Below are 25,470 nucleotides of genomic sequence, written 5' to 3'. Positions count from 1 at the left end.
TCTGCCAGGTGTGTGAGCCTCCAGTGGTCCACTAGGCCGTTGTCCGATAGTATATCGGTATGTAGGGCTCTGTCTGTGTTGTTGCTTACGTCCAGGGGTCCCGTTCGGTCCAGTACTGCTTCTCTGACTAGGTTCCAGTCACCCCCTATTACATAGCGGGATGCTCCTATCTCAGTCAAGAGTCAGTTGAGTTGTAGGAAAAAGAGACGTTTCGGGCCTGTTGGTGCATAAACAGAGCCCACGCATAGTGAGGCGCCGCCTATCTTTAATTTAGCAAATATGTAACGACCCTCAGGGTCCGTCCATGATTTAATAACTGTATGGGGCAGGGTTTTTTAAAGGAATAGCGCCACCCCGCATTTCCTTGGGGTGCTTTCCGTATTGGGTGATGTTGGATTACTGCTAGACAGGACTGTGCCCACCCAGTAGTGGCGCAATTTGTCGGATTCTGGTTTACCTAAGTGCGTCTCTTGCAATAGGGCATTATCAGCACGTTTAGAGTTGAGATAGGATAGGATTTTATGAAGTGGGTAAGGCCATTTACGTTCCATGATATAATCTGTAGGGGCACTGTTGGTACTGGGTTCGGGTTAGACATCCCTGCGCCTTATGGACACCTACCTAGGTGGGGGGAGAAGGAGGAAGGGAGAAGTGGGGGGCAGGGGTTTGACGTGACTCTTGAAACGAGGAGGGAGGGTAGGTAAGGGGAAAGGTAGGGGTAGGTGAGTGGGAGAGATGGGGAGGGAAGGAAGAGGGGTAAATGTGTGAATGAGAAGCAAGTGAGCAGGACTAAGAGAAAGAAGAGAGATAAGAGGCAAGAGAGAGGAATAAGGAATAAAAAAGAAGAAAAGAAAAGAAAAAATCAGGACAAAGGTCCCGGCGTTTGCGAGGTTACCTGCAGGTCTAGAACCCAGGCCTATTGATCTCCGGTGCCCGACCAGCGGGCCCCAAGCCGAGGGGGGCGACGCCACATGGCGCCCCAGTCCCCCCCTGGTCTGTCTCCCCCGCTGCATGTGGATCTATGTGGCTTAAGGGGTAGGCAGGAGAGTATGGGGAGAGAGCTGTATGTATATTGTATGTGGATCTTGTGGCGACCCATGTCGAGAAGTCCACTGACCCGGAGTCAGGTGACGCAGTACCGCAAGGAGAAGCAAGGAGGGGAGGGAGGTGGGGGGAGAGGGGAGGGGAAGGAAAGGAACAAGGGGCATGGATAAGGTGCTGGGTGGACCTGCAAGGATTTTGCGAGATTAGATCAACGTCTGGGTTGCGACTTAGCAAATATAGCAAAAGTTCCCTTGTGTAGTAGAGTTTCTGTTTTTGATTTTGGATTTTTGAGAGGGAGGAGTGGGAGGGATGGGGCGGGGTGGGTGGAGCGCAGTGGGGAAGCGGGGTGGTGGGGCGCCGCTGCCATGTGCTGGCCTGCTGCAATTATACAATACCGCCGATAACAGTGCAATCAGCAACAATCATGAAAAGTGATCCAAAATAGGACAGAATATTAACAAGTGGGAAGGATGCGACAGGTCTGGAGAAGTGTCTAATTTTTGCTTTTAGACAGATAAGTAAATAGAATCAGCGGGGACTGCGTTGCTAGAGGCACCAGATTTCTCGGTGTCTAGAAAGAGGAATTAGAAGCACGAGAGATGTGTGGGCATACGTGGTTATAGGTGGTTATGGCAGAGTTGCAACGGGATTATAACAGGATTATAACCGGAGCATAACATATAACATGCAGGGGCACGCAAAAAATAAACAAGGGCAGTCAGGGGTGAAAGTCCCTCGTAGCAGTAAATCTGTTAGTTCACAAAATCATCCAGGGCGGTCCGCGGGCAGCGAGCGCCCCTCAGAGTCCGATGCTGTCTTTTACTCAGGTGAGGGCCGCCGTAGGTTTTAAAGGGGAGCGAGATTTGTCTCTGTCCGATGTTTGTGTATATATTGCCACCGCCTGGAGCACCTGGCCCCTGTCGTCATAGGTTTTTGTGAGTCTATCCAGGTCTCTTCCTCTGGTTTGGGGATCAGTAATGAATCTTCCCTCCGAATCGGGTGCTGGTTCCGGATGGACGGTTCCTGCGGGTAAGTCCTGTGTGTCCAGGGGGGGCCGGGGGGGTTATTTCCATGGTGTGGGACTGGTCGTGGACCCCATCTAAAATGCTCTCAGATCCTCTGGGTCGTAGAAGTTCCGTAATTCCCTGTTCTTAGTGATCCACATCCTGGCTGGTTCGAACAGGCCGAATTTCACGTCTAAATGATGGAGGTGAGTACGGAGGGATAGGAAGGCTTTCCTTCGTTCTGCAGTCTCTTTGGAGAAATCAGCTGAAAGCCGGATTTCCAGGGCGCCCGATCTGAATAGGCTGTGCATTCCGGCTTCCTGTAGCAGTTGGCGAGTCTGCATGTGTCGCAGCAAGCAGACTATAATAGGACAGGGCGGCCGCTCCCATTTTGTCTCTTGGGGCCCAGCCTGTCGGCCCTTTGGAATTAGTTTGGGTAGCGTATCCCGCAGGTAGGAGAACAGGTCTGTGCCCTCGATGCCCTCTGGAAATCCAAGGAGGCGGATGTTGTTCCTGCGGTTCCTGTCTTCAAAGTCGGTCAGTTTACTACGAAGGTGCAGGAGTTCTTGATCTCTGTCGGTCCAGGAGGCTACCTGCGTTTCTACTGTAACCACTCGCTTATCGAGCCCGGAGATCTGCGACTGGAAGACCGCTATGTCCAGGTGCATCGATCTTGTCTCCGCTGTCAGTCCTACCATGGCACTGTCCATTCCCTCCAGTTTACGAATCACCGCCAATATCCCCTGCAGTATTCGGTCCATTGTCGTACCTTGTGTGTCATCTACCATGCTACTACAGGGGGAAGTCAGGGGGACCTCTGCAGAAGGGTGTTTCTGTTGGCGCAGGGCTTCAGAGAAGAGTAGTTAGCGGGCTGGCCTACCCAGTGTTTTGTCCGCCGTCTTGCCCCTGGGCATTGCAACTTCCCCCGTGCAGGTAGGGATCTGAGAGGTATCAGCCCTTGGCTCTGTAGGGGCAAAGAGTGTAAAAAGGAACGGAAGGGGTCAGATGGAAGGGGAGACAGCTTCGGTGTGTATTTTACTGTCGCACAATAGGGGCTCGAGAAACAGGCCTCCGGTCTCCCAGGTAGCTCAGGGGTCCAGGCGCTGATGTTGTCTCAGGCGATCCTCCTGTCCTCCAGAGGGAAAAAGAAGGTCAGCACAGTTGGCTAGTGGCTGTTGGCGTTTCGCATGGGGACGCAAGAAGGGCCCATCGTTGACAACAGCGACAATCCTCCCCCACCTGAAGGTCGTAGCGTGCCTAGGATCCCCAACAGGGAAGAAAAGAGGAGGGAGGTGGGGGGGGTTCCGTCGGTCCCTGCTCTAGGTTGGTTGAGAGGGTGAGGGTCCACCTAGACCGTTTTGGCATCTCTGTCGTGTTGAACTCACCAATGTCCGAGCGAGAGGGGGGGAGAATTGAAAGTAGGCAGAATGAGTCTCCAACCCCGCCGTCCTTGGTGTCAGTTTAGTAGTCCACCTTGGCAAAGTGAAAGTGAGGTGGGTCTCCCGGGTGGGACCTCCCCGATGCTCCAGGCCGCGGTCGTGTTCTTCACCGTAGTCCTCGTTGTAGGGAGATGGCAGAAACTGGCTTGTGGTGGCAGGTTGGGGCCGGTGTGGACTTCAGCGATGCCCCCGTTCGCCTGGAGGCAACAGCCCACATCTGGGTCCTCAAAAGAAGGCACCGAAGACCCAGATCTTCTGCCCAGGTGGGGGAGGGGTCCCCGGCTCTCTCGCCGCCTCCCGCGGGTCGCCCGACCCCCCCTTGGCACTCCCCAAGCCCCCGAGCGAGGGGAGGGAGGGGGAGAGCAACAAGGTTGAGTGAGCGGGGGGGCTCCGGGGGAACCACCGTCTCCGTTGGCCCTCCTTCACGCGAGGCCGCGGCTTCAGATCTTGCTGCAGGCCTCTGCACCGTCGCTTGTGTCTCCAGAGCGCTCTGGGAGGAGGGCGCGTCTCACGACCCTCCCCCGGTCCTCCACCCAGCGCCGGCCCTTGTTGCTTGGGAAAGAGATGGCCAGGGGGGGCTTTCTGAGCGCCCCAGTCGCTGCCGTCCTCGGTCCGCGGCCCGCAGTCTTGCGGAGCTCGGGACCTAGGCGGCCATCGTTACTCGTGGCCAGACCACACCCCCCAGGGCCTTTTTTTTATTCAAGTGGAGGGGTGCTCTCTGCCTCCCCCCCCCACTCCCCCCCAGCCTTGTTTGGCCCTAGGGACCCTCTAAAGTGAATGGTACTCTTACCACAAAACCTGAGAAGGTAAACCTCCAGCAGGACTAATCAGAGACTGTATCCGACTCGCACTCCATTGCACTCAGCCTGAACTTTGGACTTTGAACCGGTCCTGCTCGACCAGAGTTCTCCAGTTGGCACTTTATGCTTTTAGATGCTATTTTACCGTTAATTATTTACAAAATTCATAACTCCAGGACTACTGATTGGACTTTTGTCATTTTAGTCTTGTTTTATTAATTAAATTAAGCTCTGTTTTTCTAACCTTGTGTGGAATCTTTTTGTGTAGTATTTTCACAGTTTTACTGTTTGAAGTGTTGCACAGATACTTTACACATTGCTGTTAAGTAAAGCTTGACTGCTCTGGGCCAAGCTGCAAGAAGTTGAGCACAGGTTAATTTGGGTTTGTTTGTGCTTTTACCCTGACTAGTATTGTGTTTGATGGTTGACAAGGGCTCTCACTCCAGTCAACCAGTAACCCCATTGTTAATAGGAAAACTGAACCGTTTGTGTGTAAGCCACAGTTGACTCATAAATAGCAAAAGAAACTGATTTTAACTCCCTTACCCACCCTAAGCCCTAAACAAAAATACCCCAACTCCCCACCTCTGCCCCTAAAACTTAAACTACCCCGACACTCCCCACCCGCCCTGAGCCCTAAAACCTCCCCCCACCCCTAATAAGTAAACAATCATGAAGAAGCCCTGAAAAATAAACTACTCTGACCTCCCTTCACCACTAACAAATAACCTACACCCCTAAGCCCTAAATCCACCCCACCGCAAAAACTAACCCCTCAAACCATGCCCCAACCCCACTTACCTCACTGCGTCCTCTCCCAGTCCTTCCTTCTCTCCTCTATGTCCTTCTCCCACCCTGCCTTAAACTTTCCCCAACCCCTAAAAACTAAACTACCCCACCCACTCCCCTAAAAAATAAACTACCCACCCCCACCTATCCCCCAAAAATAAACTAACCTGATAAGCCTTAAAAAATAGGCTTCCCTCAACCCCCACCCCTGCCCCTAAACAATGAACAACCCTAACCCCTCCACCCACCCTAAGCCCTAAATCCAACCCCTATGCAAAAAACTAACCTCCAAACCATGCCCCAGCCCCACTTACTTCACTGCGTCCTCCTTAAACCTTCCCCACCCCTAAAAAATAAACTACCCCACCCCTAAAAAAAAAGTACTCCAAGGCCCCCACCTACCCAAGCCCTAAAAAATAAATTTCCCCAACCCTTTCGCCCCACCCTTAAAACAAAACTACTCCTACCCCTCACCTTAAGCCCTAAATCCACCTCACCCCTAAAAACTAACCCCCAAACCTTGCCCCAGCCCCTCTAACCTCACTGCGTCCTCTCCCGTTCTCTGCCTTTTCTCTGCCTTAAACACACATGCATGGTTTAGACACATGCGTTGTTAAGGCATGAAAAAAGGTAATCGTTGTTTAGGCAAACATTGTTCCGCTTGTGTGGGAAACATCTGCATTGTTTAGGACACTTACGAATTTAATGAACCTGATTAAGGGGCCAATTACAAGTTTGGTGGACGGGAAGACCTGTCCGCCGAACTTCTGATGGAGAGGTTGCTGCCTTACTGCGACCTATCCGCCGGCTCCATTACGACTTTCCCACTGGACTGACGGGCGGAAACCAAATTTTATGCCCGTCAGCCAAGTGGGAAAGTGGAGGCAGCATTGTTGCTGGTTGGTATTGTCACTGGTTGGTAATCGAGCTGGTGGCAAGGCTGTCACCCACAGGGGGCTCCAGCACCCTAGTAATTGAGGGTGCTGAGCAGGGGGACCCTGCACTGCCCATGCCATCATTTAAGGGTAGCTAATGATAACATTTAAAACTCTTATGTTGCTGCTTGGAACATTTGTATTTTAACTAATGTGCCTACTGATATTTAAAAATGTAAGGGCCTGATTTTGAGTTTGACAGACAGGGTACTGCACCGCAAATGCTCACTCTGCCCACCTCATGTAGTGATGGGCAGAACCTAAGTGTTCTTGGAGCCACATCCATTGTTGCTCAGGGTAGCAAAAATAGTATGATCGTGCTTCCAATATATTTTTTATTGGATTGCATTGCTACTGGGGATAAAAACTGAGGTAGAAAATATGAATTTGAAGAAATAATAGGTGGCACTCTACAAATGTGTATTAATTGTGCATTTGGGCTTAATATATTCATTTGTTTGCGTTCTAGAAATTAAAATCTATATACACTGTACCAAAATAAAATGGTACCTTTGTAAACTTCTTTCTCTGGTATACTTTTATTTTCCTGTTGAATAAACATACAACCGTACATGTCTACAACAGTTGTTTCTAGCTCAGTTCAACTAAGGTAACAACACTTCAATGTGAAAAAGAACAGTGTCTCAGTGTCCCGGATCACTTTATTAGGTAATTGCACAGATATGATCTACCGAGCATCCCGCTCAGTCAAAATTACAATGTAAACACGCATCATCCATTTGGAAACTATTTCACTGGGCTCTGTTCACAGTGTTGCCTATGACTAAAGATCGAAGTCGAGCACATCTGGAGAATTATCCGTAACATACAAAGCAAAGAAAGCTTTCATGGTTTCTGCATCAATATACGTCATCTTGACAGCAGGATCTTGCATCATCAGCTCTATCCAGGCATTAATCTTTGGGGTATGTTTCAGAACACTGTAAAAAAAAAAAAAAAAACAGTGAAATAGGCAAAAAGCGTTCGGCTGAAACATTCAGAGTCTACACTTATGACTGCTGCATGCTAGAGTAACCATGCGTTTTTATTTTATTGTGACCAGTGGTTTGTGTGTCTTCGCTTTTGCCCAGAACCCGATCTTTCCGATTTCCCCTAGAACAGTCAACCTTCACTGTTCACAGCTATCGCATGGATATTTCCACGAGATCTCCAAACCACAAAGTAGCTCCTGCAATGGCCTTCTCTCCTGCTTTTGACGGAGTAACACATTCTTCACCATCGGATTCTGAACTGAATGCGACCTACGCAATTATTTGAATTTATTTTTACTCCTGGTATTTACTGCACATTTCACTAAATCATTTTTGTTCTCTCTTCCACTATAGAAGAGGTCTAAATATCTGGGCTTCGCCTTTGCTTCCAAACCAAGAAAGTACAGTGGAGACAACTGCTTGGTCAATGCCCTCTTTGAACAGGAGCAGGAACACCTGCAACCGCAGATGTGCATCGGGTTTACTGTTCCTTAGTGGGTGAGGTGCAGCTTGAATTCCTATGAACAGAGACACCTATATATTTCCTTGGAACTGAGTAAGCCATACTTTCCATGTAAATCGCACCTGTGTAAATTTATATTTGTATTTTTAGAAAATAAGTAACGCTTTACATTCCTGTAAGTTGTATCTAGCAAAATGTTCACATACTTTCCAGTAACACTTTACTTTTCTGTAAATTGTAACTGGGTGAAATACTCCAATAATCTCCAGGCACCAGAAACCTCTCTTCATCCCTATACATGTACACAAGTACTTTTCTGTACATTGCACCTTGGTTGGATTTCACAAATATCTTCCAGGTACTGAGTAACTCTCTAATTACCTGTAAATATCTTTAGGGTGGCCCTCCCAGGAACTGTAGCTTGTAAATATAAAGTTTTTTCCCTATGAGCTGGGTAGCTATCTATACTAATTGTACGTCACATTTTTGTGGGCATTACAAGTATTTCAGAGGGTGCAAAGTAAGCCTCCATGTTCCTTGCGATTCCCTTCTGGGTGAACCTCTGAAATATTCTAGTCAAAGAACTATGAACGTTCTGAACACATTTTATATTTACTAAAAAGACTAGCATTTGATCTAAGGATTTTTGGGAAAGGCCGGCATTGTTTTCACTTTCCGATTGGTTCCTGCAGGATCCCTCAAACAAAACTCATCATCTAACATTACATCTTACTCCACCCCAATGAGATATATTTATACTATGCCCTACACAAGCAGAACACACAGAAGACATAACTTTATGGCATTTCAATAACAACTTAGAAACTACAATGAATACACCCTTACTAGCAGCCATATATGCAAACTTTATGTAATCTCTTAATTATGGTCTTCTGAAATTTACATGTAAAGTAGGCCTTTGGTTAGAGTGTTCCCAATGTAAAGTTTCTGGACATATTTTTGATCTCATTAATTCAACCAGCCAAGTGCAAATAAGGTCAGAATTGAATCTGCAGCAGTCATTGCTCAAGTTTATGTTACAGTTGGTGGCATTTGTTATGACATGCTGGGGAGAATTTCCTCGAAGCGACCATTTCACAAGTACTCCACTGCAGCCAATGTTCATACTCTCATTGGCTACTTTATTTTTGTGAGGCACTGAGCACCTTACAGCTGCAATCCCTGGGAGAGGCCTTACATCACTGCCCTTTTTAAGACTCTATTAAACAAAAAAGGTTAAAGCAATGTTATACATTGGGGATATTGAGGCTTTTAATAAAAGGGCACTTTCAGGCTACCTTTCTGGTAACTTCTCACGGAAGAAACTGGTTAATTACCTATCTGCATAACTAGCAAAATCGACTAGGCAGAGGTTAATGCATGTTTGTTTTTTAACCATTTCTATATTAGAATTAGGACACACGTGATCTTCGTTTGGCTGGCACTTGGCTGGATTCACCACATAGTAATGGCAAACTTTCCATGCAGGAAATATACCCCAACTACTCCAAAGATAGGTAAAATGCCGAGCCTGCAGAATTATTGCATATTACCATGGCCTGTGCCTTTCATAGCATTATAAAATAATGATGGAAAAGCCTGAGACAAATTTACAGACAACACATTTTCCATTGAAATTACCACTAAATTTGCATAGACATAAACTTATACTGATGAAAATATGGTGCACACAAATGATGATGTGAGGAAAAAGGGTGTCAGTGAATATTTGTCATTAGCTCATCACCAAGAAGTGTCTTAATTTGTTTTGAACCTATTAAAATCTTTGTTTCCATCACATTTCAGAATTTAAAATAATGTGCTTCATTATTGCTTTCCGAACTTCTAAGTGTATACAGTTTATTTACAAGTATTAACATTTTGTTATGTGTCACAAAACATGAAATCCTGTAGTCTTTCACACTCTCTGAACCCCAGCAAGATTGTCGCATAATTCATATCCCTTTTCTTTCTCTGACTGCAAATTGAGAGGAGTTTGTAAACACCAATCCCCATGTGAAAAAAAGATAAGCAGCAATTTGTCAGAAGACACAGCCTGTTATTTGACCTATGTCACTGAAATACAGCAAATGTGCAGTGCTTAATTTGTAAGTAAAAGCGTGCCGGTGCCCAAAGCCCTCCTCTTAAACACACAGCTGCTGCAACTAAATGTGGGAACACGGAATACTGAGGCATCCTAATCCTGAAACCATCTCGGGCCTCTTCAATCCATTTACAGCCACTCCCTGCCACTTCAGCTCGCTCCTGCAGCTTTCTGCTTTCTCCCTTTGTGGGCTTTTTCGTTTTTCTCTTCCTCTGTCTTTCCCGTATGGGTCTTTTGCCCCCAGCAAATGTTGAGGCAGAAGAATAAGCGCCGGCCCTCAAAAATAAGTGCCGGTGCTCAACACCAGAAACAACAAGCACAAATTAAGCACTGCAAATGTGACCCGATGAATACATAATTCATAGGCATTCTTATCGCTTGGAATTTCACAACCCACTAACCTCATGTACCAATTTACAATATTAGCCTGTGATGTAAAACGGGAGGAAGGTTGCCCATCTAGTGACTGTATTGCACAATGTAAAACAAGAAATCAGAGGATTTGTTGGAAATGTGGCTTTGTGAATACTTCATTTCAACAAGCCTCCTGTTTCTTCATTATCACATATGACAGCAACATCAAATAAGGATGTGCACTGTACAAAACCTGTCATGTTTGATTTATTAGATTTCAAAGTTGCTCCATATATCATATTCTAGGGCACTAATGACATTCTTGTTGTAAAGCTGAGGTCTGAATGTTTCTTTTAAGTTCATGGTTCAAAACTATCATTTTTAATACATGTCAGTCATTGCAGTGATATAATTTGACGTACTAAACAGAAATATTTCAGTGTATTAAAAAATGCTTTAAAAAAAAATTAAGAGGCTTTAGGATGTTCTTTGAACAATTTACATTGTATGGTATTGTGTTGTGTTTGTATAGAGCTTACTACCTTTGATGAGACACTACAGCGCTTTACGTCCTTACAGAGAAGAAATATGCAAATTTAGGCTTTTTTCTACCGACAACAGACAAACCAAAGAGAGCTTAAAAAGTTCTTGAAAACCAGTGTGGGACAGTTCTTTTCAATGAACGTATTTGTTTTTACTGCTTCGCAGTCACTCAGAGGAACTAGTGTTAAAAATTGAAGTGTTTGTCTTATGGGTGGCCTTTGCTACATGAAATACTTCAAAGTATAAAGGTTTAGGAAGCATCTACTATTTCTGTATTAGAATTACTGCTCCATGGAGCATGGGGTATTGTCAGAGAGAGCCACAAGACGTGACACGTTTTATGGACCTCAGGTCCAGGGATAGCTAATGGGGAAAAGGGGGAAGGGAAGGTGATGGGGGGGGGGGAGGTAGAGGAGTTGAGACAGAGCCATAGAGGAGGATGAAAAGAAACGAAACAAAGAGAGGGAGCAGCATAAATAAAAAGGGTAGGAGAAAGAGGCAGAGCAGAGAGATGGAAAGAGATCGAGAATGAGGGACTCAGAGAGAAAGAGAAATGAGAAACAAGCATTGGCATTGCCAACAGGTCTTGCCTTTGGGACCTTAGAAGTATTTAACCATGCATGTGAGGTAAAACGGCATTGTTACTTTCAGTCCTCTCACTCTTGAATGTGATTAAAACAATGTATCTTTATTTCAGTGGCAGTTTATAGCTTCCCTGTCAGTGCTTTGTGGATGGCTCATGCTTCCTGCACTCAGCAAATAATGAATTGCCAAGTTCCCGGGCTCTGCCGGAGACAGTGTTCAGAGGTGGCTCACAAACTTTTCTGTATTTACGAGTTTATTTGCAGGTTGATTTTCACTGCTGTGGGTAAAAGCAGCTCTGTTCTGCTAATCCCTTCCCCGATTTTCCAGAGGCATCTGAAGCAGTCCAACATACTGTCACTCTCGGTTACTCAGTAAGTCTGTTTCATTTTTGCAACACTTCTTCTGTCAGCTGTTTATTCTTAAATGCATAACGATGAGGGGCAGACAAGATTCTTCCTGTTTCTCTTGCTAAGCGATGGCAGTAATTTGCGAGCTTCTTCAGTTACTTCAGGGTGTGAGCATCTTGAAGGCAGCGATAAAAAAAAAACAAGCCTGCAGAGCGACCCTGGCTCTACCACACCCCCTCCTCCAATACCTGCGCCAAGGTGACATCACTGATGACATTGCAAATTACATCATTAATGAAATCACTGCTAAATTACTACATGCTCACATTTGTATGGCTCTTCAGTCAGTTTTTATTGAAAACTTCCCTGCCCCCCCACCCCATTGGCACACCCATGTTCCCACAACTACACCAATGACTGCAAAATATTTGCCATATGGACGTATCTTCTGTAGTAGTCAGTTTCTCCTGTGAACTTTAAGGTACAAAGATCATAATCTTATTAATCAGAGACTGTCAGTTGTTCTCACCAATGATAGTTTTCGCACTCCTGTGTGAAAATGGGATGAGCAAAAGGTTTAATACTTGAGCCATTAGACTCTAATATGTCAAAGTGAATGTCACAGCTTAAAAAAGGTGCAGTTATTCACAGAGTTCCAAAACTACTTTGGTATAACTGCAAGTGGAATGCTACTCCTGTTTTAATCATAAAACTCATTTTTTCCAGCTGAAATGGGAGTATCATTGCCCAGGTATTTCTAGGCATGTATCAACATGCTAAACATAGGTGGAACTAGGAGCCAGATTCATTTAAACACATGGAAAATGACTTGATTTATATTATTCCTCATTCATATATGACAACTCATAATGACATGTTGAATGCACATGAATATTATTCATTGTCTTGTCAGTAACACTGTGTGCGGTTTTACCATGCTTTATCACAAAGCTACTTATAGTCAGCCACCTGAAAATTTATAGCCAGTTCATTTTCTCAACAATGTGGCAGTGGGGCTATAGAAATAGACCTCATAAGGTGACACTCTCAGAGGAACTACAACTCAAAAACTTCTTGAAGTGAAGCCACTTTGATATAATTATCCTCTTATCTCAAGAAATGTTCCGATGCCAGTTGTGGGGAATACACCTCTTTCAGTAGAAAGATGAACTCAAGTAGTGGATCTTACTAAACAATCAAGGCATCTTGAATGATGTATACACCCCTATAGTGGTTTACAAATCATTACAGAGAAAAATAAAGGTAACCAGTGAGCAGATAGGACACCATGCCTTTGCTGCTTGAATTTATAGATATGCAAGTGAGAACATTTCAAGAATTAGGGAATTTACTACAGAACATATATGCAATGTTAAATTCACAAGTTCAAAGAAGAGCTTGTAAACTGTAAAGTGAATTTGTAGAGCATTGCTTGTCAACCATTATGGTATCCAGGTGCCAAGTAGGTGACAGTAGGCATGTGATGAGGCTGGGCCTCAATGCAGGCAATATTGATGGTCCCTCAAAAAGACTAATTGAAAATCTAGGTCTCCCCACTTCTTACGGAATCCAAGAAGTAAAGAGGAGGCCCTGATATGTTGGAGGATTTGGAGGCTTAATGGGAGAATGATCTACCTCCTGTTCTCAAAATGTGGATGTGAGGTGTGTGTGCGAGTAAAAGAGATGCTGAGTGAAGTTGTCTGGTTGGTTGGTGGAAGAGAAGCTTTTTATCCTTTTAAGAATGATAAAATGAGTAACATTACGTTGGCTACTAACCTGCTATCAGTGCCTAGGAATAAATCTCACCATTGTTGTGTACGTTATACGTTTTCTGTTTATTAGAGTCAGATATTAACGCAGCATCACCTTACAGTCCCACATTGCATTCATGAAGACTAATGGCTCTACATTCTGTCCAGTATCATAACACACAACCTGTCAGATCTTCTTTATTTTTTGTTGAACTTTATCACTGTAGCTTCAGAATTATTATTATTATATTTGAAATATGCTGCAGCGGGGAATATTCCCCTGATATGCAAGTACCCAAGAACAGGCATACCAATTTGTTTTTTTTTGGGTTCTTTAACATATGGTTCCCAATACTGTGTCATTTGTAGCATTTTCATTTGTTTGTTACCTTACAAGGGAATAGTGTTTTGTACTTCACTAATATTAAATGACAACATGCACATCTGCACACTTTTGTAAAATTAGTAATTGTGAATTTCTATGCTTTGTGTGTAACAAAAAAAGTGTTTTCGGAAAGCTGAGTATTAACTTTACCTCTTCCTGCCGATCATCTGTGCAGGCTGTGGGGATCATAGCTGTCACTAAAAAGAGCATGATCCTGACATACAGCAACCAAAGGGCGCTGCCTGGAGACTGTCTGCTCCCCTGCCTACAGCATGAACACCTATATGAACCTGTGTTTTAATTATGTGTTCTTCCACATGCTTTACTAACGGTATTTGAAACTGAACCAATCCTACACTGCATTTTGAAGTTCGGTCAACTTCTCCCAACAGTGGTAACACAAATTGCTTTTCACAATACATAAGTCAAAAAGACTGTTTTTGTCAATGGCTGTTAAAAAATATTCATTGTATGAAAAATAAATTACATTAAACTTACTCCTTAAAACAAAATGCTTCTGCACGTTCAAAAAAGGGCCACATCATGTAGTCGATCATGGACACCGACTCTCCGCCAAAGTAAGGAGTCTTCTGATGAATGAGGATCTACAATACAGAAACATAAACAATGCACTTCATGTTTGAAATGTCGTAAGGCAAGTACAGTGATGGCAAAAATAAAGCCTTCTTACATGAACAGTACAACAGATGGAAACATTGTGCTTTGTGTTGCACCTTTTAAGGATAACACAAACATGAACACGGCCAAGTACACAGTGAAAATGATCTGCTTCTGAACTTGCATAGTATTGGGGCTTCGTAAGGGATGTGAGGGATTTATTTTGGGCCCGGGACCCATTTTGAATGTAAACTTCTTTTGCATCACAGTTAGCAATGCCTCCCTAAGCAAAACAGAAAGCAACAGGTACTTCACACTACCCAGAATACTTATGGGGACCATAGAAATGTTCTGGACAAGAGACAGTGACCAGAGGCGGCTGATGCAAAAGTCAAGGAGGGGGCGGGGGGACGACAGGAACGGGGGAAACAATAAAATTAGAAAAAACACCTACTGTTCTGCCGTTCACGCTGCTGCCTCACTTCTCTGTTCCTGATGGTGTCCCAGCATTCAATGGGGCTCTACCACAGACTCCCCAGCAGTCCTAGTGCTGCGCTCATGCTAAACCTAGCATGAAAGCAGCGTCAGGATTGGTCTGAGCAGTTTCTTCAGCCCGGCTGTGCAACACAGCTGGGTTATAGAAACCTAAGTGTATCATCATGAATCATCAATTTGAACAAACACTAAATAATTAGATCTCAAAAGTGTTATAGCTGCCCATCCTTATTCTAATTATCTCATATTTAGTCAATTCAAAAATCCTCATTTAAAATTCATTTTTACCTTGCTTTGCAAGAATTATATTAAATTCTGGGTATAAACAGCTTGGGTTCAAATCCAAACCTTATGTATTCTGAAAAAAGTATGTATTTGTAACTATTGCACCTATGTAACACTCCTGATCACTTACAGTGCTACTGTTGTGAGCCTTTGGAGAGCTGCTATGCAGTTGCTGTAAACAGCTTAGGGAATGAATAAACATGTTATTAGTGCAGTGTACAATAAGGACTATTTAATCACTTAGACCCTCTGGATAAATGGCAATTAAAATAAGCAGATCTTTTCCCTAGGGGATGCTCTTTGTTATAAACCAACCATTGGACATAACAATATAGACAACACTTTTTCAGTTGAGGATGAGCGTCATCTCCACCATCCCTGTTATCCCTCCAGTGACAGAAAAATACCAATTAAAAGACTTGTTTATGAGGCTTTTTTATAACTTAAATAGTCTCTCTTGAAGCCAAAAATTATTTCTGTACAATTGATCTGGTTCTCAATTTTAAGGTTTATTGAACAATCATGGCCCAACACGTGTTTCACAACATAGTCGCTTCCTCAGGGATAAGATCGATAAATAGCCAAATTTCAATAATCGAAGTACAAACTCCACAAGCCACATCGGACCACAGATCTACTGCTGCGTTCATACATCATCACGATTAACACGCTGTGATTCCTGAACTTATTATCTTTATTCAACATCCGAATGTGCTTAATCAATAATTATGTCAGTAACAGCTTATATTTTATATGGAAAATTATACTATGATCGGTATCTTGTTGACTTCATTCGATTTTGTATTTGATGTGGGTTGTACAGAAATATTTTTTGTCTGCAAGAGAGACTGTTTAAGTTATAAAACAGGCCTCAAAAACAAGTCTTTTGTCTGTATTTGCGGGATGTGCGGATTTTATCCAGCATAATCTTTGAGGTCATTGTGTCAAACTTGGCTTCAACCTCTGTACCCCTCTCCCTTTCTTTGGTTAAAAAATGCCAGTACCCAGCAACAATGTGATTCTAACTGTGCAAGTCTCTATTTTATGATTTTTTAATAAAAAAATTATTATTTTGCATATTTTAATGCAAGTCATTTAACCAGGCTATCTGTATAATTATTTATGGCACCATTTGTTAATCTGCCCAAATCACTGACATGAGATATAAGTTCTTTTATTTTTACCAAATAAAAATGCAGAATTATCCATCTAGAATTTAATTGTATTCAAAAACTTTGTCTATCAGTCTTCACCCCTCCAGTCCACTCCCAGCCAGGGTCGATTCTAGGGTTTGTGGGGCCCGTGCAGAATAGGAACATGCAGGGCCCCTCATAGATGTGATATCACAGGAAGTGACATTGCAGAAAGAGGTATCAATTACATATCAATCTCCTATCATTGCTGAAGTAGCTTCACAAGAAACTACTTACCTAGTGTGGCTGTCACTAAAATGGGTAAACATAAAAATAATAATCCTAATAAAATAGGTATATATATTTTAAAACCATATTATTTGGAAATACATTATATTAACCAAACTGTCTTGAAAAGCTAGACTGAGATCTCTCCAAAACTGTTATTATTACTATACCCCCTAATTGTTTGAAGATTAGGGTATGGTTAAAGGCTGTCTGGATATGGTGATAATCAGGTATGTTTAATGTAACATACTGTACTTAAGTTCCAATACATTTATCACCTCCTGGGGTGAGCTTTGAATGCTCGCTATTGTGACCACGCTCATCTATGCACTGTACACCTGGATTATAACCTCTCACCTCTCCCTTATCATCTTACCTTCTCTCTCTGATTCTGCCATTCTAATGTCCATCTTTCCCCTCTGTACTCTGCTACTTTCCTCTCATTCTTCCACCCAGCCTCTTACCTTCTCTTGCCTCAACTTTTTTTGCTGGTTCTGTCAACTTTACATTAACCTCCCCTTTTACACCAGCCTACTTTTGCTGGTTCTGCCCCTTTTACATCCATACACTCCTTCCATGTGCTGCTGTTATCCCTCTTCTCCCCCAGCCACACACCTTGTTTCAGAAGTTCTCCTTTACATTAATCTCTCACCTTCTACCCTCCTACTCTTCGAAATGTTTTTACATTTTTCCTTGGATTCTGCCACTCCTAACATTATTCTCTTTTGCATGCTTATAGGTGGGCAAGCACTGAAACATTGAGCCAGAGGCCTTGGCGTGCTCAGCTCAAGGTCTTCTTGGAATCCTGAACTCAGCATGAGCTGAGCTTTCACAGGAGGCTAGTGGCAACAGCTGCCCGCCATGCATCATGAGGAGCCAGACTTGAATCCCCCGCTCCGCTCAGCATCCTATGAATCCAGGTAAATCTCTATGGTGGAAAAGAATTGACATAGTCTTTGTCTGTTGATAAGAGCTCTCATGCTCATGGCCAAGGTTGGTGCTATGTAAAATTGCCAAAAATACAATATGTACTTTGCCTCTCACCCAGACTCTAGTCTCATTCTCCATGAATTAACAATCAAGCATTAAGGGGCATATGTACAAGAAAGTGGTGCTTCATCTGTGATGTGCCACTTTTCTTGCGTCCTCCTGCGCCCCCCAATGACACCATGGTTACGCCATATTTACAATTCGGCGCACCATGGTGGTTGTTACCACAACAGCGTCAACATTTTTGGTGCTGTTGTACTTTGCTGCACTAGTGCCAAAAATGTTAGTGCAGCAAAGCACAGGGAGGCCCATAGGTCAATACGGGAGCGTCACTTTAAAGCCTACCTTGGGCGGGAGTTAAAAATGATGGAAAAAATGGTGCAGTGAAATCTTTTAAATTTCACTGTGCAATTTGTTGGCCCTCCCTGTGGGGGAATGCCCCCCCTTTGCATACATTATGCCTGCCACACGCATTATGTGACACAAGCGGTTACAAAGTGGTGCAATGTATGCATTGCGCCACTTTGTAAATAATGTAATATTGTAAATATCTCACTGGGTCTCCGTAACACCACCTTAGCGCAAAAAAAATGATGGTAGGGTAGCACAAGGCAGCAGTAGGGGCTTGTAAATATGCCCATAAGTTTTAATTCCTTAAAGAGATATCCATGTGGTGGGTGAATTGCACAGTGAGAAACTGGTAAATCTAAGATAAATCCTAGCTTCCCTGTGTGACCAAATTGTTGGATCCTAAGCAAATGCTTCATTTCACCATCCTTCATTTTGTTCATTATCACACATCACAGCACTTTCAAATATGTATAGTCAGGGTGTGCGCTGTACCACTAGACTATTATTTTGCTCCATGTTTGATAAGAATTGAGCCCAGATTTAGGTTACACAGGGACCCTGACATGCCTCTTAGTCAGTTCCACTGGAATTATGCGTTTTTGTGGTCCCTGTATTTTTTGTATTATTATGGATTTTCCTTATAAATCATCGGCTGTACAATCTGCAGCTTTTAACAAAAAAACAATTTTGTTTCTAACTCAAACGGATAAAAAGCTTATAAAATGGTACTAAAATGCATCAACACTTGTTGCTGCACAGTGGAAAACCCTTTGCAAAGGCTGATTGATCACCTTTATATTTCTTATTGCTTTTGAGTGTTAGACTGGTACTAATGAGATGAAACATTTGCAGCAGATAGATATAACATGCTAAAAATAAAAACGAATGTGGCAATACTATCACAAAATGTACTGCATTATGCCACATAATTGTCCTTTTTTTGCTCCATGTGTTAGTAAGCCCTGCTGCCTAAGTTGGTCCTTTGCTACCACATAATTCCAGTGGCTGTGCTCTTAGTTCACTAGTACCATTATCATCAGGGCGAGGGTAGGAATGTTTCTCAGTTCATGTTAAAAAACTCACACTTTTACTAAATACTTCTCAGTGCAGTGATATAATCTGATGTACTAAGGTAAATGGCTTTTGTATGTTAAATATTCATTTTTGAACTGTGATGACATTGTCTCCATTTTCGGTATCCTAAGTGGGTAACACCCACATGTTTCTTTCCTTTATTGTGAGCTATGCAGGCCACCTTGCTTTTTATTCATACCGGAGCCAGGTTCACTTCACACCTAAGGGCACTTCAGGTACTCACCTAATCACACTGTTTTCATACCGATGCAGTGATTAGATTTCTGAAGCCCTTTCAGCCCAGGACTGCAAGGCCTACCCTCGCTCTCTCACCTCGGCCTTAGAGCACTGCATCTCTGCTGCCCTCCAGGTCTCATAACACTGGAGTATGTTGAAAGGCAGTGATCTGCACAGGGCCACTTAGTTGTAAGCAGGTGTGAGGCCCTGGACAGCTGCCCACAATGCCAATGCCTAGCGCTGGCCCTGCTCCAACCATAGTATATCACTCACACCCAGACTATGCCCACAATTTCTGATGATGCACACTAAATCCCATCTTTACTGCCTTTTGTACTAGATGCTTTGCCCTAATTTATCCATTTTTCTGAGCACATTCTCACATTGTCTTTCTCTGTCTTTATGCTATGGGGAGCACTTATCCTAGAACTCATGAACCTATAATGAAATGTATACACCTACTATACTCAAAATGAATTAGCTTAAGTTCCTTTTTGTCTTCTACCCCATCAAAGCCCTTAAACTAATGTCCAACAAATATCCTGTATACTCAAAGATTAAGGTTAATATGTCAATTGAATATTTAAAAATACCTCATCTGATCTCTCAGTAGTCTACAACAAATGCATGTATCTTTCCTCTCCTTCTACAATATTTTAGAGACCTCGGTCCTAAAATAACTCATAAACCGTGCACGTGTGCCACTGAAATTCACCATGTGTGCCTAAAATTACAGCCAACATGTCCTCACTTATCAAGCACTTGTGTAAATAGTTTAGGAGCTGAAAACACTGGTTTACCTTCACAAATATGGCACCAAAGAATCAACTTAGCAAAACAACGCCTTATATGACCATAGAGTGTCACTTCATTGCTACAGTCCTCTAGTGTGACTAAACACACGTTTAAAACTCCTGCATGCCCAAACGTAATTGTTACTGCTCATAACCATATCTATCAAATGCCTTTCAATGACACCCGTTCTCCTTTCCTGGCAGACAATGCCACTCTGACTAAGTCATCAACTAGATCCTTCCCTACCTTCAGTAAAGTAATGACCCACTGGATTCTATGTAAAAAAATATTTGCTGAACTACAAACTCTCCTACCTTGCTTTATCTCCTAATTACATTGAGAAAACAAATGTCTTTGTTATGAATAGTCCAACATCTAACTTTCTATGTCCTTCTCCCCATCAGCAGTTACAAAAGGTAAGGAAAATAGAATGCGAAGAAGGGTAAGAATAAGAAAAGAAGCACATTCAGTAAAACCCCCTGCAATTCTCTTTATTAAAAAAAGAAAATATTTTCCTCCATCAACATTTTTATAAGTCATCCACAGGTTCACAATTGGTCCCACCCAAGTTCATCATTATGCAGTATGACTTTATAAATAACTCATATCAATTTGTGTAATTGACCACCAAGTGCTCCCTAAATAGCATTAGCAGAAAACAGTCCTTGCACCAATCCACCGCTATATTATGGCATCATCTTTGCTCTCATGCATTTAACAGCGCTGTTACTGCCCCATGGTGGTTGTGGTGGGTGGGGGGGGGGGGGGGGGCGCTGCCAGTCCACCAACACTACCAAAGATGTAGAAATGGTTCCTTCCACCTTCCATGTTTGAACATCAGCTTTGAGTCTATGATCTCCTCTGGCACAATAATTCTGATTACAAGCTCCGCCTCTCTTGTCACTATCAATAGATTTTCAATGGGATTTCTTTCTAGCAAGTAAGTGAACTTCATAAGATCTTTCTGCTCTAAGTTATATTCTGATTCTCTTTCTGTATGCAAAATCACACTTACTTCATCAGCTCCCCATCAGATAAATGATTTAATAATAGTTACGGATCTTTGATCTTCACCGAAGTATTTAATATCTAGCCTCAATATATTCCCTTTCAATTACGTTTACAAGGTCTATAGATATGTGGGGTGGTTTTCAAATCATGACATTGAAAACACACTTAAATCAGATGCACGTATTAAATAAAATGTATATATTTCCTTTCCATTACTTAATTCTTCAAAGCCACTAAATACACTGTAAACTATTTTAATTACCACATGAAAAACTTGAATCCCACATTGATGATATCACTTTCATGGTCACATATAGAAAAAGTTGTAGCACATTTTCTCCCATTTGACATGTAGATCAGTAGCACAAGTGCACTCTAATATCCTAACTAATTGGGAGCATTGCAGGAATTTCAATCTTCATGAATGGTATCATAAAGATCTCTCACATTTGGGTGTGTTGCTTACCTCTTCAAATTCAACGATCTTTGTCTTGAACTGTTCTCTCAAGCCGGAAACATCCTCTCCCCTTTTTGTTGCCAAGAGTATACTGTACATGAGAGGGCTTAGCTACAAGCAGAAAGATTCATGTTATAGTTATCAATTAGGCTCAATGAAGAAGATACACTGTTAAAGTCTTATCGCTGATGGATGAAAGCACCAAAAATCAGTTTCTTTAAAGGCATATCCTCTATGCAGCATACTGAAGGATCTATTTCCCCCTATATTGAACTGTATGAAAACAGCCATAGAGATCATGTGCTGCTCTCACATCTGAATGCATGAAAAAATAAGACATTTATTTAACAGAAAATATGAGCAAAACCTTACATCTGCAGAAGTCCATGATTTTCCTGCCATACTGCTGCATATTTGAATGTTTTGGTTAGATTCACAAAGTTTTGTTTTGGGGCAAATTGTGACCTCAGCTTAAAATTTTCCATGTTATTCTGTAGGTGAAAAGACTTACGCTGGACCAGATCTAGAGATGCCTGAAGCATCTTTAACATGCCCTTGAGCAAATCTTTGCGAATTTTATTTCCATTTGAATAGCTCTTAATTTTGTGTACTACAAATCTTTATAGGCCAAGTCCTTGGTGTTCAGTTTAATATTGGTATTAGTGCTTTTAATCAGTTAAAATCTATTTATTGATCGCAATAGGCGTTTGATCATCAGTGAAGATTTTGATGATACTGATATTCACTATGCTAAACCTTTAAAAATTCTACACCAACGGGTAAAAGCTATGTCAAGCCTAATTATCTAAGTGGAAATGCTATTCTAATAAACAAGGGGATCTTGCATGTCTAAGACCCTCGAATGTATAAAACAAGAACAAACATAATTTACAAATAGCTTGATTACTTTGAGTTCAATAAAGATAGCAGGAAGGTTATATGAGGTTTGTCACATACCACCCATTATCTTTGTTTTTTTTAATGCTTTCTTTATTCTGTAAGTTTCATACCAGATAGGCCCTCATTCTGAGTTGCTCAGTACTGGGCAAATTGTAAAATCATCAGATTTTACCATTACCTTGTGATAAATCTGCCCCAGTACTGTGCATTTAAAAGGTAAACTTCATTGATTAGGGGATTAATATGTGGGATCAATTTTCCTGTTCATAAAACACATGGAATTCCCAATTCACTGGGATTTAACTGATACATTTACCACTTCCTCTGAATAAGTGGTAAAAGTATATGGGGACTTTGGGTGGGGTGTGCGGATACTTGAGGGGGTTGTAGGTAGGTGTGGAAGGGGAAGGTGGTTGCACGGGACCATTGCATCTTCCCTCATGGCAAAAAAATAACTGACAATGAGACTTGGCTACTCCTGTGGCCAAAGCCTCATGTGAATTTACAGTGCAGCCTAACAGCACAGTAAAATCGCCCCTGGTTCTCCCACACATAGAAAAAACTTGTGCGGAAAACTGACCCACTTGGAACTAGTGGATCAAATTCAATGAGGTAATTCCACTTTGCCTGACTCATAGTAAAGGCAATAGTGGTTTGTGGTATTGATCACAAATAGCATAAATAAACTTACCATTCAATTCCAGAAATTATCATCTTTGCTGTTCTCCACAGTTAGTGATCGAAATGGTGTGGCTTTGTGGCCATTATCTACCTTACATATGTATGAACTTGTTAGATATTCTATCTTCTAATGCATACATCTACTGATTTCTAGAAAAAAAAGAGAAATTCAAACTAAAATCTTTGCAACTTGTGACTTCCTGAAATCATGTTTTAAAGAGATGTGATTCTCCTGAGGATATACCCTTTTGAAAAATGCGCAAGAGTTACGGGACAGTTTATCAGATCTTAAATTACTTACCAAGGTGACTCAAGGGAGCCGTCTGTGTGAATTGTGTAAAGTAAAAAACCATAGAGCAAAAATACATGTGTAAAATTTTATGACAAGGTTTGATATCATTCATAACAGTATTTGTAATGAAACATTGCAGTAAAGATTTTGAGGTACTACAAATATTTACACCTGCTTTATAAATTGTGATACAATTATACCTTCCATTGCTTTGTAATAATTATTACATTGACTCAATAAAACTACGGGGTTTGTCGGGAACTTGTAAAATTAACCTGAACTTAATATTACGACCTGCTGTAAAATATACCTAGAAGAGCATAACACGAGATCTCCCCTTATTTTTGAAAAACAGTGTGTATACAGGCTGGTGTTCTGCTATCAGTGTTTCAAACAATTTAATTTACTCTATGAAGCAGAGAGTAACTGCAAAAGACCTAATAAAATTGGTACTGTACTTTCGGATTAAATTGACTTTATTGGTTTTCGTATAGATAGAGTGGAAACAAGACAACATGTAGCCTTGCCTACATCCACTGGCTAACGAGGAAAAATAACCAAAATGACTAAACTGAGAGGGGAAGGTGAGAGAAGAGGGAGGGGCTGAGATCAAATGTCCTTGGGGGCAACAGGTAGAGGGGGGAGGGAAACATGAAAGGAGGGTGAGATGCTCGCAATCACAGTTACCTCGCGACATAGGGCCTGATTTAGAGCTTGGCAGATGAATTACTCCATCACAACAGTGACGGATATCCTGTTTGCCAAAATATAAATCTCATTATATAATATGGGATTTTTGTTTTGGTGGACGGAATATCCATCACTGTTGTGACAGAGTAACTCATCCGCAAAACTCTAAATTGGGCCCATAGCCTAAGCAGGAAACCATAACAGGAGGACGATCAAATCAGGCTGGGGGTCACTGCTGTGAGGCATAGCAGTCACAGGTACACAGGACAAGTCAACTCCTAGAAGCTCTGCATCAGGAAATGAGGGCATGGACCCCACGCCTCCTCAAATAGGGGAGGCTTATGCTCAACAAAGGTCATCAGTTTCTCCATACCATGGAGTTCCCATAGTGTATAAATCCAGTCTGTGTGTGTTGGCACTACCTATGTGCCCCATTTCGACAAGAGATCCTGTTTGGCTGTGCAAAGGGCAAGGATGATGGCCTTCCCCTTAATCAATTACAGTGGGTCGGTCAAAGCATCGGGGAGACCCCATAAAATGTAACTAGGAAACTGAGGTATCTCGGTGTAGCACATTTCAACAATATCTTCTAGAATGTTGGCCCAGTAATAGTGCATTTTAGGGCAGTGCCATAAAAGGTGAGATTATGTGCCTGTTTGGACACAATTGCGCCACCAGCTTTCATCACTACCTTGCTTCCACTTGGCTGTTCTTACTGGTGTGTGATACCAGTAGTATGTGATTTTAATTAGGGTTACTTTTCCAGAAGCACTACAGACTGAAGTGCGGGCAAAGTGCAAGCAATCTGATCATTCTTTATCTGAGAACTGGCGTTCACACTCAAATTTCCAGTGCGAGCGGGTGTGTTTGCTGTTAGCATTTGAGAGAGTGTAGAGATCAGAGAGGAGACCAATATTCAGTGTCAAGTAGGCCATAGACAGCCTTGAATTAGGGGAAGTTAAGAAAGCCTTGTAAATCATACAGATCCCCAATCCACTTACAGTTAGCCTCTTGCCAGTAGGAGAATGTTGTGCTGTGTAAGCCGGGGGGGAAGTCTGGGTTCCCTATTATATTTGTGAGTCGTGAAATAGGTGTGGAGAGTCTTTTAGGTAAATGGAGTCTGTCCCAAGTCCAATCTGTCGCCCTCACCACTGGGGAGATTTAAACCCCTGGTGGGCGATGTTTCTTTGGAATTGCAGTCCATTTATGGGCACCAGGGAGTTGAATGCTTGTAGAGAGAGGATCTAAAGTGCAGACGCTCTGTTTTATGGTTGTTTTGCTCTATTTGAGGGTACTTTCAACACGGCCACTGCGTTTATTTATTTTTATGTTGTCATGTATGGACTTCTATTTTGCCTCAGATGCTTACTTTTGGGATAGCAGACCATTAGTATATTTCCATCATGGATGCTGCCAATGCTTAGCTGCTAAAATGGTGTTTACTTGTGTATTATACCTTCTTAAGATGTTTTTCACATCTTCCAGATAGGATAAATGATTATTTAATCACGTGTTCATGCAACAGTTTTGTTTAAATGAACTTTGGGTATCTATATTTCAAAGCAATCTGAGGCAGTAGCAATATTCTTGAAATTGTTATCTTCGATTTTGGGTGATTTAAATATCCTTGGATGAAGA

At 42.4% G+C, this 25,470-nt stretch overlaps 1 protein-coding gene across 1 annotated transcript in view; it reads right to left on the bottom strand.

The window, feature by feature from the left end:
• Positions 1-6,655: 6,655 nt before the first annotated feature.
• Positions 6,656-25,470, bottom strand: part of LOC138300273 (glutathione S-transferase omega-1-like) — a 36,604-nt gene continuing 17,789 nt past the window's right edge. Inside the window, exons 4-6 of the mRNA XM_069239439.1 lie at positions 21,279-21,380; positions 14,034-14,140; positions 6,656-6,952 (exon numbers count right to left, since the gene is read on the bottom strand). Coding sequence (XP_069095540.1) covers positions 6,796-6,952; positions 14,034-14,140; positions 21,279-21,380 — 366 coding nt within the window. The 3' untranslated portion in view covers positions 6,656-6,795. The remainder of the gene's footprint in view (positions 6,953-14,033; positions 14,141-21,278; positions 21,381-25,470) is intronic.

This window comes from Pleurodeles waltl, chromosome 6 (assembly GCF_031143425.1).
Source record: "Pleurodeles waltl isolate 20211129_DDA chromosome 6, aPleWal1.hap1.20221129, whole genome shotgun sequence".
In the NCBI taxonomy this organism is placed as follows: domain Eukaryota; kingdom Metazoa; phylum Chordata; class Amphibia; order Caudata; family Salamandridae; genus Pleurodeles; species Pleurodeles waltl.
The sequence above is the reverse complement of the archived record's forward strand: the minus strand, read 5'-3'. Positions and strand labels throughout refer to the sequence as shown.